Source organism: Falco biarmicus, chromosome 4 (assembly GCF_023638135.1).
Source record: "Falco biarmicus isolate bFalBia1 chromosome 4, bFalBia1.pri, whole genome shotgun sequence".
NCBI lineage: Eukaryota > Metazoa > Chordata > Aves > Falconiformes > Falconidae > Falco > Falco biarmicus.
The window spans coordinates 12,813,133-12,826,962 of NC_079291.1; the positions used below are offsets into that span (position 1 = coordinate 12,813,133).

Sequence of the window (13,830 nt, forward strand, 5' to 3'; positions counted from 1 at the left end):
CACAAGTGCAGAAATAAGTGCATACAAACCCCCACTTAATTAACAGAACAGTATAGCCACTTAGTACTCATCTTCATTTCAGAGAGGAGGAGTTTCCTCAAAGAGGGGAGGATGGATAGAGACATGCTACCATTTTGTGAGGCCCACGGTGCAGCTTTGCAAAGGATAAAGACTTGACGGCACGTCAGATGTTGCTATTTAGAAGCACTGTATACCGGTATTTTGAGGTAGACTGAATTTTGCCGAAGGAATTCAAACTGTGTAGATCTACTCCACAGGGCACTGACATCCAATACTTCTCCTGGCCGGCTAGTGGCAGAGTAAACGCACTTTCAGAGCTGAAGCTACTGCATAGGCCATTGTTTGACAGCCTGGAGGGGTTCAGTACCTTGCATATTAGTTCTGCTACAGAAGAAAAGGAATTACGATTGTGATTTAATTTTTAGAGGAAGAAAGAGTACTGTCTTCCCTTCTGTGCAAGGCCTCCCTCTGCTGAGATCCTGAAACTAAGGAGAAAGGTTTCTGCTTCCCTTGTAGATCAAGGATTTCCTCAGTAGCAGACATGCAGGTTTAAGTCACCATTGATGGTGAAGTTAGAAACACAGATAGCACTTAGCCTGAGCCACCTCCCACACCTTGTCTTCTGGATTTTCAGGGAGCTTTATCTTTAGCATGTAATACTCTTGCTGTGTTGATGCATGGTTATTCTCTACAAACCTTGGTCCCCGTAGCTCAATTAGTAATGGCCCATTCTTGTCCAGCTGGAATTGATAAATGGGGTTATTTTTGTATGTGTCTCTGAAATTTCCACATCCTCCAGCACTGTGACCTTTCCACTGTCCATTAACCTGAAAGAAGTCAGAAGTACAGAAAATACCTCGTATCCTGAGGATTTGTATTGCTTATGTATACACACAAACAAGATTAGAGGCTCCTCTCACTTTAAAGAGGTCGCTGACTTTAGTACTCACTCCTAATTTTAAAGTGCAAGTGAAAGACTGTTAAGTATTCAGAAGGCTTCACTGCAGTCCCGCACCCGTCTCGATCAAAGCCTTAAATACCTTCAAAGTATACTGTATTTTTTCAGCGTATACTAGGTAAGTAATGAGTGACTGTTTCTGACTATGACAAACTGCATCTAGTGGAAGATGTATATTGCCATGTATCCCACAACTACTGGACTATGCAGATTTGTTGAGGTTTTTTGTCCCCCTCGGACCCTCCTCTGATGCGCTAAATGAGAACTGACAGCAGTACAGGAAGTGCAACACTACTTGTGTTGTAACCTTTGCTTTTGAAATCACTGCCTCCAGCCCTGTCTGTTCACCAATAAGCACTCTGAGAGCCAGCATTACAGGGACAAGATATCCATAAGGACAGATTCTGCAAGGACAAAGACATACAAAAGGAAAAATGCTGCTCAGACACTGAGAAAAAGGCCATCTGTTTGCAAGTTCCTCCTGCTAGTCATTAAACTGAAAGGTTAGACTTGTAAGACATGCCAAGCATTCACACAAATTTATAGCAGAGATCCATTTCTCCTGTACTTCCCTCCCCTTTCTGTCAGTTCAGCAAGGAGCAACGTTTTTTCTTGTTATTTTAATTTGGACACACTCAGCATCCTAAAGCATCAAACATGGCAAGTCAGGAAGCAAGGGGGATTTCTCCCCCCACCATGCTACTACCCAGGAACCAAAAACTGCTGGGTGTTGTTAGCTTTCCAGGCCTTTTTCATCTCTGCTGCACTTAGTTCCAGGAATCCCCCTAGGGCTTGGTGAGCTCCAGAGGTGACCCCTCCACTGTAGTATAAGACATCTAGCAGAACTTGCTTTTACTGGTAAACTGTGAATTAAGTTATCTGTCTGCTTGTTTTTAAGTATGGTAACTGCTAAGCCAGCACCCAATAAGCACAAGCAACTAACTTTTTGTATTTAATCGTGAAGAGAGAGCTGTCCTTGGATAGACAGAACATGCCTTTTATTTAAATACTAGACAGACATCTTCAAAGAATTAACAGGAGGTTTCCACATACTGAATTTTATTTTGAAACATAACACAACCGCCTCAAACAGGCTGGTCACATTCAATGAGTTTTTAGATCTCTTAAAGTATTCCCCCAAACTAAGCCCCATTTTTAAGAGCTAAAAAGGGCCACGGTTTCTGGAAGAACCAAGCAAATCATCTCGCTGTTCCCAGGGCTCTCTGTAGCCAGTTACCATTCTCCAGCACAGGCTAGCTTCGTGGGGCTGTTCCAGAAATAACAGCTGGTACGAAACACTATCTGGACTCGAGAGCCTAGCTGCAAGCCAGCATGCCTCCCTGATCACAGAGTAATGCACCCGGCTTCAGGCATGAATGTCCTAGAAAATGGACTCTTCCACAGTGGCTCAAACTAGCCTTGTTCCTCACTTTCTGAGGAAGTTACTGTTTGGACTGAAGACTTCTACCTACAGTAGGATTCCCCTATGTTTGCATATAGGGTATGCATGGTAGGTACAGAGCTTAAAGGTAGAAGCTGCTGGCTTACTCTTTCTTGATGGTGAAATTGCTAATACGTGAAAATACACAAGAGTTACTTCATCCAGTGAGCTCTTGGCTACATTTATACTTCAGCTGAAAGTATAACTGCAGCTCGTGTTGACAGCTGAAATATCAACACCAGCAGGCCCCAAAACTGCCTGGGCTTCCTACTTGGTTTCGGTCAAGTTTTTTTGCTCTTGCCCCTGCTGCTGTACTATCAGGGAGCATTTCTACGTGAAAAGCACCGTGGGCATATTGCTTTGATCCTGTTCAGCAACGTGAGCGCTTATCCCAATTCTACAGACCTTTGAGACGTCTTCACAAAATTTAGGAACAGTAAGTAACACGTTGTGATAATTGCCATCCTAAGTCAGTCCATTTGGCATGGTCTTGCTACAGATACCCATCATGCCAAGAGATTTTCCCCAATAAAATCATGCAATTCTCTCGGGGGGGGGGAAGAGAAACACTTCTGCAGCAGTACTAACTGCAATCTGATCTCTGCAGAGTAATTAAATACTAGGGTACAGATTGTTATTCTAAAGTGGCTTTACAGTGTATCAGCAATGGTACAGCTATAATAACACACTAAGGAAGGTGGAGCATACAGACCAAGTGCTGGTGAAAGCCAAGCCCCCATTCATACAGAACGGTGTGAACAGAGCGAGCCAGCCCACGGCCTTTTATGTCGGTATGAATTCTGCTAACAATGCAGCTAATAGTTCGGCAAATTCTATGTAACTTAAGCACAGGATTGATCTTGTGCTAATAATGCTTAGATTAAGCTTTAGTTAAGAAGTTTCATTTGTTAGAAGCTGGCATTTTTGGGTAGTAGTATAAAAATTTATTTAAAAACCTTGTACAACTCAAATACGGAAAAGACAAACCAGAATTATTATCCAGTTAAACTGTTATCAGTTTAACAAATAATTACTAATTTACAGTTAAATAATTTACAAATAATTTACAGTTAAACAATCCAGATAAACTATTATCCAGAAAAAAAATATTTCTTTACCCGTTTGGAAATGGTGTAAGGTGTAGGAATCTGGGAAAAGGTGAACTTGCACAAGGAATACACCTGCATTGTAAAAGAATCAGCTGGTCACACATGCATCTTGCACTTTTCATATGAAATCATGATATGTTAAAAAAGCAGAATTGCCTACACATCATTTTTAGATACTTGTTCTCCACATGCCTATATTACTTGTCAGACAGCCCTGTCCAAAACTCAGAATCCAAACAGCGCTGGGACTAGTAAGACTTAGTTCCGTTTAATTTTTTCTTAGAAAAAGCAAAACGGAAACAATCTGCATTTTACTTTTTTCCATTGACAAAGAAAGACATCTAGCATCGATCATCACATGACTCAGCAGTTACAGAAAAATCCACATACTGAGTCCAAGGGCTTAAGAGAAGTCAAGAAACTTCAGATCTTAACTGGGATCTAAAATAGACTTCTTTTGGACACACAGAGAGTCAATGCTTTGCCTATAAACAGATATTATTTTTTTATTCTAGGAGATAAAGTATTTTTCAGCTGATTTCATTACTAAAACCATACACACTATACTGTCTTAACTACAAAAGGAGAACATTATTGAACACTTCATCCAGTAGTTCTGCTCCATCATTCATAGCCTCCCTCCCCAAAATAACAATACTGATCTAGAAGTAAACTTTTAAAATCAAACTTACAAATAAAGGACAATTGTTTACATTCATTATGAAGCCAACAGCACATACCCTGATTGTGTAATGGATAGTGTTTTGTTTCTCATACTGGGACACCACTAAGGTAAACGTATGGGGTCCTGGAGAGGTCAGCTTTATTTTGGTCAGATAATGAGGACTGTTGATCCGAATACCATCAATATATGGAGGAGGATCAGCTGAAAAAGAAAAGGATGAACACTTTTCCCTGATCAAAAAATGCCCCAGCATGGTAAACTTCTTAGCCATTTTATATCAGTGAATTTTGCTAACAAAGTCAGGTTGTTGGTACTCAGGTTAGACTGTAAACAGACCTGAATGCTCTCAGGAGAGCCTCAAGATTTACTCTTAACTGGACAGATAATCTTAAAAGCAACTATTATTTTCAGGAGAGGTACATCACACATGACAGGACACAAATTCTGCACTTGAAAGTACAGCTTAAATTCCGTGACTTGCGAAACCTGCTTATCCATCTCTCACCAGGGTCAACCAGTGCTTCCCACTATTCAAAGATGACCTACTGCAATTATGTTGAAATTTAAAGAGAAAGATAAGGAATGTTCAAGCACCCTAAAAATCTCTCCGAGTCATCTGTTCCTTCTCCATTGGCTAGACAGTTCCAGAATGCCATCTGCCAAAATCTTTGGCCACTGGGTAAACAAGACTTTAAAACATGTTGATTTAACTCACTCTCTTTCTCTCTCTCTCCACCCCCCACCCCCCAAATCCTTGTGATCATTACACAGATTTAGTTGCATCCCAGTACCAATGTTCATGCAGTACTTATTATAAAGATCCCAAATATTTGCTTTTACAATTAGGCACTCTTGATTTGTTATTTGGCCCCTAACTGGTTCTTTCCAGACTTCTTTTAATTTCAGTGAAGCGGGAACAAGTCTAGCCAATTGCTTCAATAGGCCTCGGATCAGGTCCTTTTATTTTCTTCCACAAAACAACACGGGAGAGGGGAAAGGATTAATATAAAACAATGAGAAGCTTAGGAATGGGAAATCTCAGCCTCACTGCCAAAAGATTAAATTGCTTTGTTCTGATCTCATTTTAACAGATGGTAAAAATAATACTGCAGCTTGACCAATCTATTTCCACAGAAAAAGGTTTTAAACAAGTTGGAGCTCGTGAGATTAAAAGTTTATAAACGAGCTTGGGTAGCAAGACAAAACACATGAATCATCCAGTTCTCGCTAGTGGTCTTGCTGGGAGACTCTCTCTTTCAAGCACAACTGAACAACTCCCTCCACTATACAAATGTTTGGTTTGCCCACTTAAGAATGTTTTCAGTAGGACAAGAAGTATCAGCACTGCTACAAGTACTAGCAACACCAGAAGCAAGTCTTGAGCTGTAAGGAGAAGCAGATGCTTTAACAAGATCAGCTCTCGCAAAAACATGATTTGGTCAGGTCCGAGATGCTTTCCACAGACAGACAGCTTGGATTCTAAGCGAACTCTGCTGACCAGTTCCCCGAGCAAGAGCAGAGGTGAGCAATACAACCCTTACCAGCCACTCCAATAGGAAAACCCACACAAATTCCACTCTTTAGTGAAAAAAGCTTTAAAAGCTACTGTCTAATTAACTGTTGCTATTACGTGTTGCATGAATGCAACCTCGGCTCTGAAGTGGTTCCCTATCTGTAAAAGCAAGTCCAAATCCTACCTGTCTTAGAATACACCTTCACTGAATTATTCCAAGGAATACTTTTACTTGATGTAAAGAATAAATAAAAATATGGTATTATTTGCTCTGCCTTAAAACTGCAGGCTATCCATTCAACCTGGGCACTACCTTTACTTCCTGTGTCTCAACCTGTGTTTCAGACCTGCTATCTGTCTTGAAATAAAACATACATGGCTTTTTTGCAGCTACAAAGCAGCTCCAAAAGCCAGGCCCCTTCTTCTCAAGGTGAGTACAATCTGACATACAATGACCAGGAGTAATACTCGCATAAAATTTGAACATCTAAATATTTTCCTTAAACATTCCATACCCAATACTTTGAGATAGGTTGAGGTGTTCAGCTGTATCTCATGGGCTTGCTTAGGTACTTTACTAAACCAAGTTCATAGAACAGTTAACCTTGATTATTTTCATTTAGGGGAAGCCATAAACCTTTACATAATTCTACAAATGTGGGAAATAATTATGCTATCAGATAAACAAAAGCACAACATCTGTTCCCTCTTAGCATTAACTACCACTGCAAAATAAACAGAACAAAGACAATACTGTGTCAAAATAAGCAGGACTATGTAGACCTCTTAGCACGTTTCCAACATGGATAGCTTGGTTTATTCTTTCAGCAAAGGCTGTTGGAAGGTGGTCAGAGCTAAACACCTATTTCAGCAGATTGACCTCTTACAGTGAGGAGTCTAGTTTTGAACCAAAAAGTGCCTTTCCTCTCCACAAAATCCTTTGCAATTCTCCATCTATTTATAACACAATCTTCTCGACAATTAATGTACACTAACCTGGATAGTAAACTTTTTTGCCATCAGTCTTGTATACAACCATTGTAATGAACTCCCGATTGTGTGCAAAGTCATCCTATAAAAAATACAAATCAAGTAGAGTTGTACACTTCTGGATTGCACCTAATGCTTAATCAGAATCAAGTACACATTCTATCATCCCTTTTGATGACCATATGGTATGATCTAATATTTGTATTTATTGAGATACCCGACCCAATTCTTTTTAAAATACCTGAAGTAAATAAAGTGCCACTAATTTAACTTAAAACAATTCAAACACCAGGATCCAAATTTACTTGAGGACCTTTGGTGGAATACAATCCACATACCTACAAACAACATTGTTGAAATAGAACCAGAGTAAAAATTGAGCTATGTGGTACCTGCTGAATTTAAAATTTATACATATACACAATCATACATACCTGAACTTGAAAACATAAGCAGTAGTATACTAATAACAGAAAGTCATATAGAAAGATTTACAGAAGATACTGCAGAACTCTTATTAACGGAAAAAGAAGGCGGCACCTTATCTGTGATGTGCCTGCTGAGCAGAACCCAGACGGCAGCACCACCCTGTGGGCACTGGACCTCTAGCTTGTACTGCGGGTTGTTAGCCAGGCTGTAGGCATCCTTCACAGGGCCTTGCTTTGCATCCCAAGTGCTAAAAGGAACACAGATGTTACTAGACAGGTAAGATACTAATCCGCACTTTGAAAACTAACTCCAAATCCCACGTATATACAGAGCTATCTCTTATCAGTACGAAGGTACTGAAGGCTGATTTTCTACTGGAATCTACAGTGATTACATATTATAATCATGTCAGAAGCATTATCTTACAATTTTGATTTATAAATAAAATCATTACAACACAGGTACAATAATAAAAAATGCTAAATACAAACAGCTTGGCTGTTTGGTGTGGTGACCACAACAACACAATGCACAGAAAAAGCCGAACCATTCAAGGAGCCTGGCCTACCCAATTATAGTCATGACTGCATACACCAATATGAAGTGAAAAACACCTACGCTTCTGGAACTCTAGAAATCCATACATAAGCTATGATTAGCTTCAAAACCTCGCCAAATTTTTTTCTTCCAGTTTTTTACTGAGGTAATTTTAATTTTAAAATTTGATCTCTTCCATGATTGGAAGGGTGCCCGCATGAAGTGATAAAAGATCTTTGAAGTACCCTATTGCAAAATCTGCCTGCTACCTCATGAACTGTCTAGACAAGGAAAATACAGCGTGGGGAAAAAAAAAAAAAAAAAAAAAAAAGAAGTGCCAACGACTGAACGCAAAGCATGGCACGCTGGAAACAGAAGTGGATAAAGCTGTTTGTAAGTCCCATTGACCTTCCCACACACGGCATGTGTGGAAGGCTGTATTATAAACTAAGCTTCAAATTATCATCATTACTACTCCACTTTTTACAGTGGTTGCCACTGCGCTAGGCATTTCCCTACACAGAGGTATGGCAATCACTAATAATACAAAGAGAGACCAGTAGATGAGCTTTGAGATTAGCATACACCTTACCTCATCTTGCTACATCACCACAGTGTATTTTAGAATTTGAACACAAAGATAGAATGAACCTTTACTGATTAGCTCCGCAGTTGCACTATGGATGAAGGAGCTTATGCAGAGCTTACGTTACCTCCGCAGAAACAGTAGCAAAGTGCACTATAGCAGAGTAGAAAAACAAAGAAACCGTTGCTTTCCAGAACTGATATACACACTTATCCACAAACTGAGTGACAAAAAGACTGAATGTGATGGATACTACGTAGGAGACAGGTATCATGTTTGGGGCGGGGGAGAAAAAAAGAAAAAAAACCCAACAGGCAAGGAAGATTACTTGCAATAACTGCAACTGGTAAAAAATGGAATTAGTTTAAGCTACTCTGACATCAGTGAACACACCCTAAAAAGGCAAAAAACACTACACAAACAACTTGCAGCTTCAACTGGCCAGGGAAATAAACTCCAAATAAAAACTAGGTCACTCACGTACTGTCTGGTCACTGCTTAAAGATAGATTGCACAAAAATTTGATTTCTGTTCCGATAGATGTGGGACTGAGGTCAGAATCTGGTTACACAACCTCAGGTCTGCAGCAACATCACAAATGTCACTGGAGTGTCAACAGCATTACAGAAGCAGTCAGAAACAAAGCCTGGGCTGAGAATTTTGAAGTATAAAGTCAGGCTCAAGTGAGCATTGTTTGGAGTTCAACCTCTTCAGCTGTAACTAGGAAGAACAGAAGGAAGGAAACACCACATCAGAACATTTAGTGAGATATGGACACAAAGTTTTATCTCTTGGACCAACCTGTGAATACACGTAGATTCTTTAAAAAGACTTGGGTTCCAACTCAGATAAATAACATCATAATACTGGCACAGGTCCTCCCAGGCAATCCAGAAGATGCCTAAAAAGAAATGCTGTTACTGTTCCCTTACCAGACACCTTGATTTTACTTGTTTTTCAAAAGTCTCTTTCCAGGCAAATGATACAGCTTATATAAACAAACCTTTCTATAAAACTTAGTAGTAATGTCTGCATTGCCCAAATTTCTAAATTGAAACTTAACCCCTAAAACAAGTTAAACAAAGAAAACAAGTTCTCTGCTCATCATCAAGGGCTCTCTGAAACTGTCAGAACACTTTTCATTCTTAAGCACTAAACAGGAGGTATGAAAGAATCTGTTGTATTAAAAGAGATGTCACTAGGGGATTCTGACCTGCCTTCCCCTTTCCTAGGCTTCTGAATTTTAATTTTTTTTAAAATAAAATATATAGTCAAACAGGTTTCCCCAATTCAGTAACCTACTTCAGCAGTCATCCAGCAGAATTAAGTATTCAGTCAACATGTGAGTACGTTTGAATGTATCTCTAAGATACTTCATCCAACACCTACATAACTTGCTCTGGCACCCAGAATCTGCTTCATCTTTACAACATTTTCATGCATTTATTCTAATTCTCCATAGCTCCCTTAGTTGCAGCTCCAGCCAACAACAATGCCTGCAAGGTGACAGATTCCTGAACGAAATGAACTCTCAAAAGGTAACAGCCTTGTAATTTAAGTCTCTGACACAGGCAGTTGCATATCTTGCAGCACTAAGAAGAATAACAACGCAGTCAGTCATAATAGCTACACACCTAAAGACCAGAGTGTAAATCCAGTCAGAAGAAAAAACTCCCTTAAAATTACTAACCTAATTTTATACAAATTTTAACTACTAGGTGTTACAGATACAAATGCCTTACTAAATGAATCTGTAAATAAATAACAAGCTAATCTCTTGTAACTGTCACAAAGCCAGGACTGCTATTCTTATGCTTAAATCAAGTTTTCCCTATGCATTTGTACGAGACTTATCAACAAATGGTGTATTTTAATGGCTTTGGATGCATATTGTTGTCAAAATAGTGTCACTGAACAGAAGGGCTTCCTCACAGATACACACAGACAGTAACTGGGCATCACTCCAAGTGGTTTCTCTGGACAGTGACATAGTAGTACCACCACTGTCTCAAAGGCTATCCCAGTCTGCTCTTACAGCCAGAAACAGAGTGTGCGTAAAGATTTGTTTACAGATACACTAATGTAATGCAAGGGGAAAAACCCCACTTACCTCAAACACAGGCAAGACTAATTTAAATACTGATTACAGTAAGCATACTGACACATATTTGCAAACGTTGGAGGAAAACTCTCACAAAAACTCTATTCCTGTATTAAAAGGCAGCATTACACGGCCTGTTGTAAGAATGTTATCTTTGCACAGAACTCCCCCATGCCCAGATACTGCAATAGCAACGCTTAGGCAAGGAGGTAATTTCTTGTCAATGAATTTGAGATACATTAAACAGTCCAGATTACTGAAGCTCCAGACAAACCTGAAGTGACAGATTTAAATACACAAGCATTTTCAAAATTTTGGGGATATTTAGTTTTTAGTATTTGCTTTACTCTCCCTCCCCTTGGGCTTAAGTGTTTTTTTCCACCTTCCTGCAGGGATACACCACAAAGACCTATATTATCTGAAAAGATAGTATTTTTTTTTTAAACCTTATTACCGTTGTCTATTTTCTGAGCTGTTCTTGGATCAAAGTTCAAGTATTTTTGTAAATCTGGGGTCCAATTCCTTGTGTCATTTTCACTGTATCGTCCCTTCCAACGTAAGTGGCTCCAGGGATTTTTCAGCTGAAGAAATCTAAGTCCCTAAAGAAATACAAAATAAAATTGCTGGATTCATCTTGTCAAGCTATTTTTTTGTATTTTTATTAACAAGGAATATGAAACAATAGCTCAAGAAAATACAGCACCATTAAGCTTTCTGGAATCATCCAATGCAGCTCAAGACAAAATATTATATTAGCCATTAGAGCAAAAAAATAGGTAGCTACCCATCGCAACAGGTTTCAAACAAGCATCTGAAAACATCTTCAGTTTTCCTTGATACCTTATATTCTCTTATATCCAAGACGGCATATGCATGGGTTGGAACCAAACCCCATTTTTCTCCTTCCTCTTCAGACATCACCCCTGTTGCTGTTGTGATAAGGACATCTCCCTTGTGAAATCTGTTCAAAAAGAGGCGAGACACAGCTTAATGAACATCTTGCAAGCTGCAAACTAATATTTGCCAGACACTGTAATATATGTTTTTACACTGCCTATTAGCATGACCCTGCTTTATAAAAACCGGAATACGGGGTTTTTGTCAGCTGAAATCACTCCTGAAAAAAGCTTGAGATAAATACTGAAAGAGAATAGTTCCACTAAGTATAGGCTTTAAGTGAAAAATTATTATTCTCATATAATTCTGTAATTTCATATTTTTTGTAAATAAAAATCAGCATTTATGAGCCCGAATTTCAATTTCTGTCACTTTTTAAAGACACTCATCATAGACTTTCAGCTGAACATAAATGTGGTTTCATCAACAGTTAGCCAACCACTGCCTATACCAAATTAAACAGCTCTGTCACACCCCCAGGATTCTGAAGAAGCTTCCCAAAATGTGAATAATGAGAAGCTCACACTTCTACAGATGTTAACACTAAAGTTGTTTGCCCCCCAGCATAGGCCTTACAGGGTCTGACTTGTCAACTCAAAACAGAGTTCTGCGATTGTTCCAAATTGCAGTTGTTGATTTTGCAACAATTATTGTTAAAACACACTAGCGTGTTTCCCAGCCCATGCTTAAATCCAAGAACATACTCAGCATCCCTAGACAGTTTCCAGAGTCACCGGACTATGCATCAACACATTTTCAGTCTAGCACAGGTGAACAATAGTGAAGCTATAACTGCTAGATCTCATCCTAACTGGAGTCACACCTCCAAAACTGCAACACTGGAACATTTGAAAAAGTTGTTGAGAGAACTAAGAGCTCCTAACCAACCGAAAAAGCATTGCAGAAAGAGTCATGCTCTTTTACCATGAATGCAGATGTTTCAGTCAACAGAATATCCCCCTTCAACAGAATATCCCCTCTTCTACGCACAAATGCATAGGAAACTGGTTGCACAAAACTGTTTAGAAAGAAATCAAAGTACTTGCTAGGTGACATGTATGAGTTACGACTCTATCTCTCGCCATAACTAGAATTGCTATGGTAGGTCTGAAGATCAGTATTGCAGTTTTGATACACTCTTGCTGCTCTTCCAGGAGTTTTACTAATGGAGCATAATAATCAAGATCTTGTGATATAATCAGAAATACTGTATTTTTATCTGCTTGCTAAGGGAAGCAGATCAATGCCGAAGTTCTGGGAAACTGTGTGGGAACATAGAGCACATTTCCTTTTACTTTACAAACATATTGAACTTGTATTTTAGTTCCAGGCTGCTCTTCCCTGACTCTTCATTTTATTTTCTTCATCAAGAAATGGACTTTTTTTTTTTCTTAATAGGTAAAGAAGCCAAATCACCTCAAACAAAATTCCACAATGTTTTACTCTTTTGTTCTATCAAAGCCACTGATTCCTCAATTTTTCTCCTTCCAGAAGGCATATGGAAGTTTGATAAAGCACAATTTGTAGTAGTACCAAAATGCTATAGAAAAATTGGTGTTGACTGTACTACTTTTACAGTGGTAACACAGCTATTACACAGCAAGCATTTTAATTACTTAGGAAAGAAGAATGCTTACCTCTGATAAAGCATTCTGAAAGTACTATCTTTATTGAAAGCTTGATTGTCAGAGTGCATAGCAATTCTTTCAGGTATCCAACCAGTCAGTGCATGGAGATCAATATTCTGAAATGCAAGGATTCAAAAGAAATCAGAATAGAAAATCCATCTATAAGCATATGATGTCTGTACACAAATTATAAGAGTGCCTTGAAAGAAATTAAGCATATGCAAGCTACACTACAGCTCTGTACATAAAAGGCTCAAGATACAGACTATATTAAATAAACACACAAAACCTTGTTTGATTAGCTCAGGGCAAAATTTCTAAATAGCCTCTTAAAAAAAAGCTGGAAAGCGAACTGATGAAACAAACTGGAATTTCAGAGCAATGGAAGCATAAGTGATCAGTTGCGTTCAATTCTATGATGTGCTCTATTTCATTGACTCAGACTTTTAAAGCATAGTCTCAGAAGCACTCAGAAGCAAGAACCTTGCTATTATATATGCATTTTAAATAATTAAAGTTTTACTCCTAAGGCTCAGGGTTTGGGTTTTTTATTCTTTTTTGGTAAAGCTGACACTGACACGTATTCGCATAGAGTTACTTTAATCTCCACATTTCATCTCCTTGAAAAATTGCTTATTCCCTTTTCTTTTCCTTTGTACTCCTCAAAGCAAAAGCAGAGACTTATAAATGCTTGAAGTGTCAATAACCAGCACTGGTTGGTAGGAACTTGAGGAATTAGAAGTACAACACAGCCAGTAAGTAACCCTGATTATACAAGGAAGATGTAATACAGTTGAAAGCAGGGGGAGCAGGAAGGGTGGAGATTGTCACAAGTCAAGCTGTTTTTCCAGATAGCAAGTTAAAGGATGAAAATGGGCAAAAAAACCCACAGGTATTCTCACCAGCTTCTGTCCTCCAAAACAAAGCAGTCCAAC

At 38.9% G+C, this 13,830-nt stretch overlaps 1 protein-coding gene across 3 annotated transcripts in view; it reads right to left on the reverse strand.

The window, feature by feature from the left end:
- CAPN7 (calpain 7) overlaps positions 1–13,830 on the reverse strand; it is a 34,846-nt gene that overhangs the window by 4,725 nt on the left and 16,291 nt on the right. For 2 of the 3 annotated variants that reach the window (XM_056335794.1, XM_056335795.1), the window contains 9 exons: positions 12,905–13,011; positions 11,211–11,331; positions 10,825–10,969; positions 9,071–9,170; positions 7,258–7,393; positions 6,724–6,799; positions 4,270–4,415; positions 3,539–3,601; positions 718–848 (listed from right to left, as the gene is read on the reverse strand). In XM_056335794.1, coding sequence (XP_056191769.1) covers positions 718–848; positions 3,539–3,601; positions 4,270–4,415; positions 6,724–6,799; positions 7,258–7,393; positions 9,071–9,170; positions 10,825–10,969; positions 11,211–11,331; positions 12,905–13,011 — 1,025 coding nt within the window. The remainder of the gene's footprint in view (positions 1–717; positions 849–3,538; positions 3,602–4,269; positions 4,416–6,723; positions 6,800–7,257; positions 7,394–9,070; positions 9,171–10,824; positions 10,970–11,210; positions 11,332–12,904; positions 13,012–13,830) is intronic. The other variant, XM_056335796.1, reaches the window with a different exon arrangement.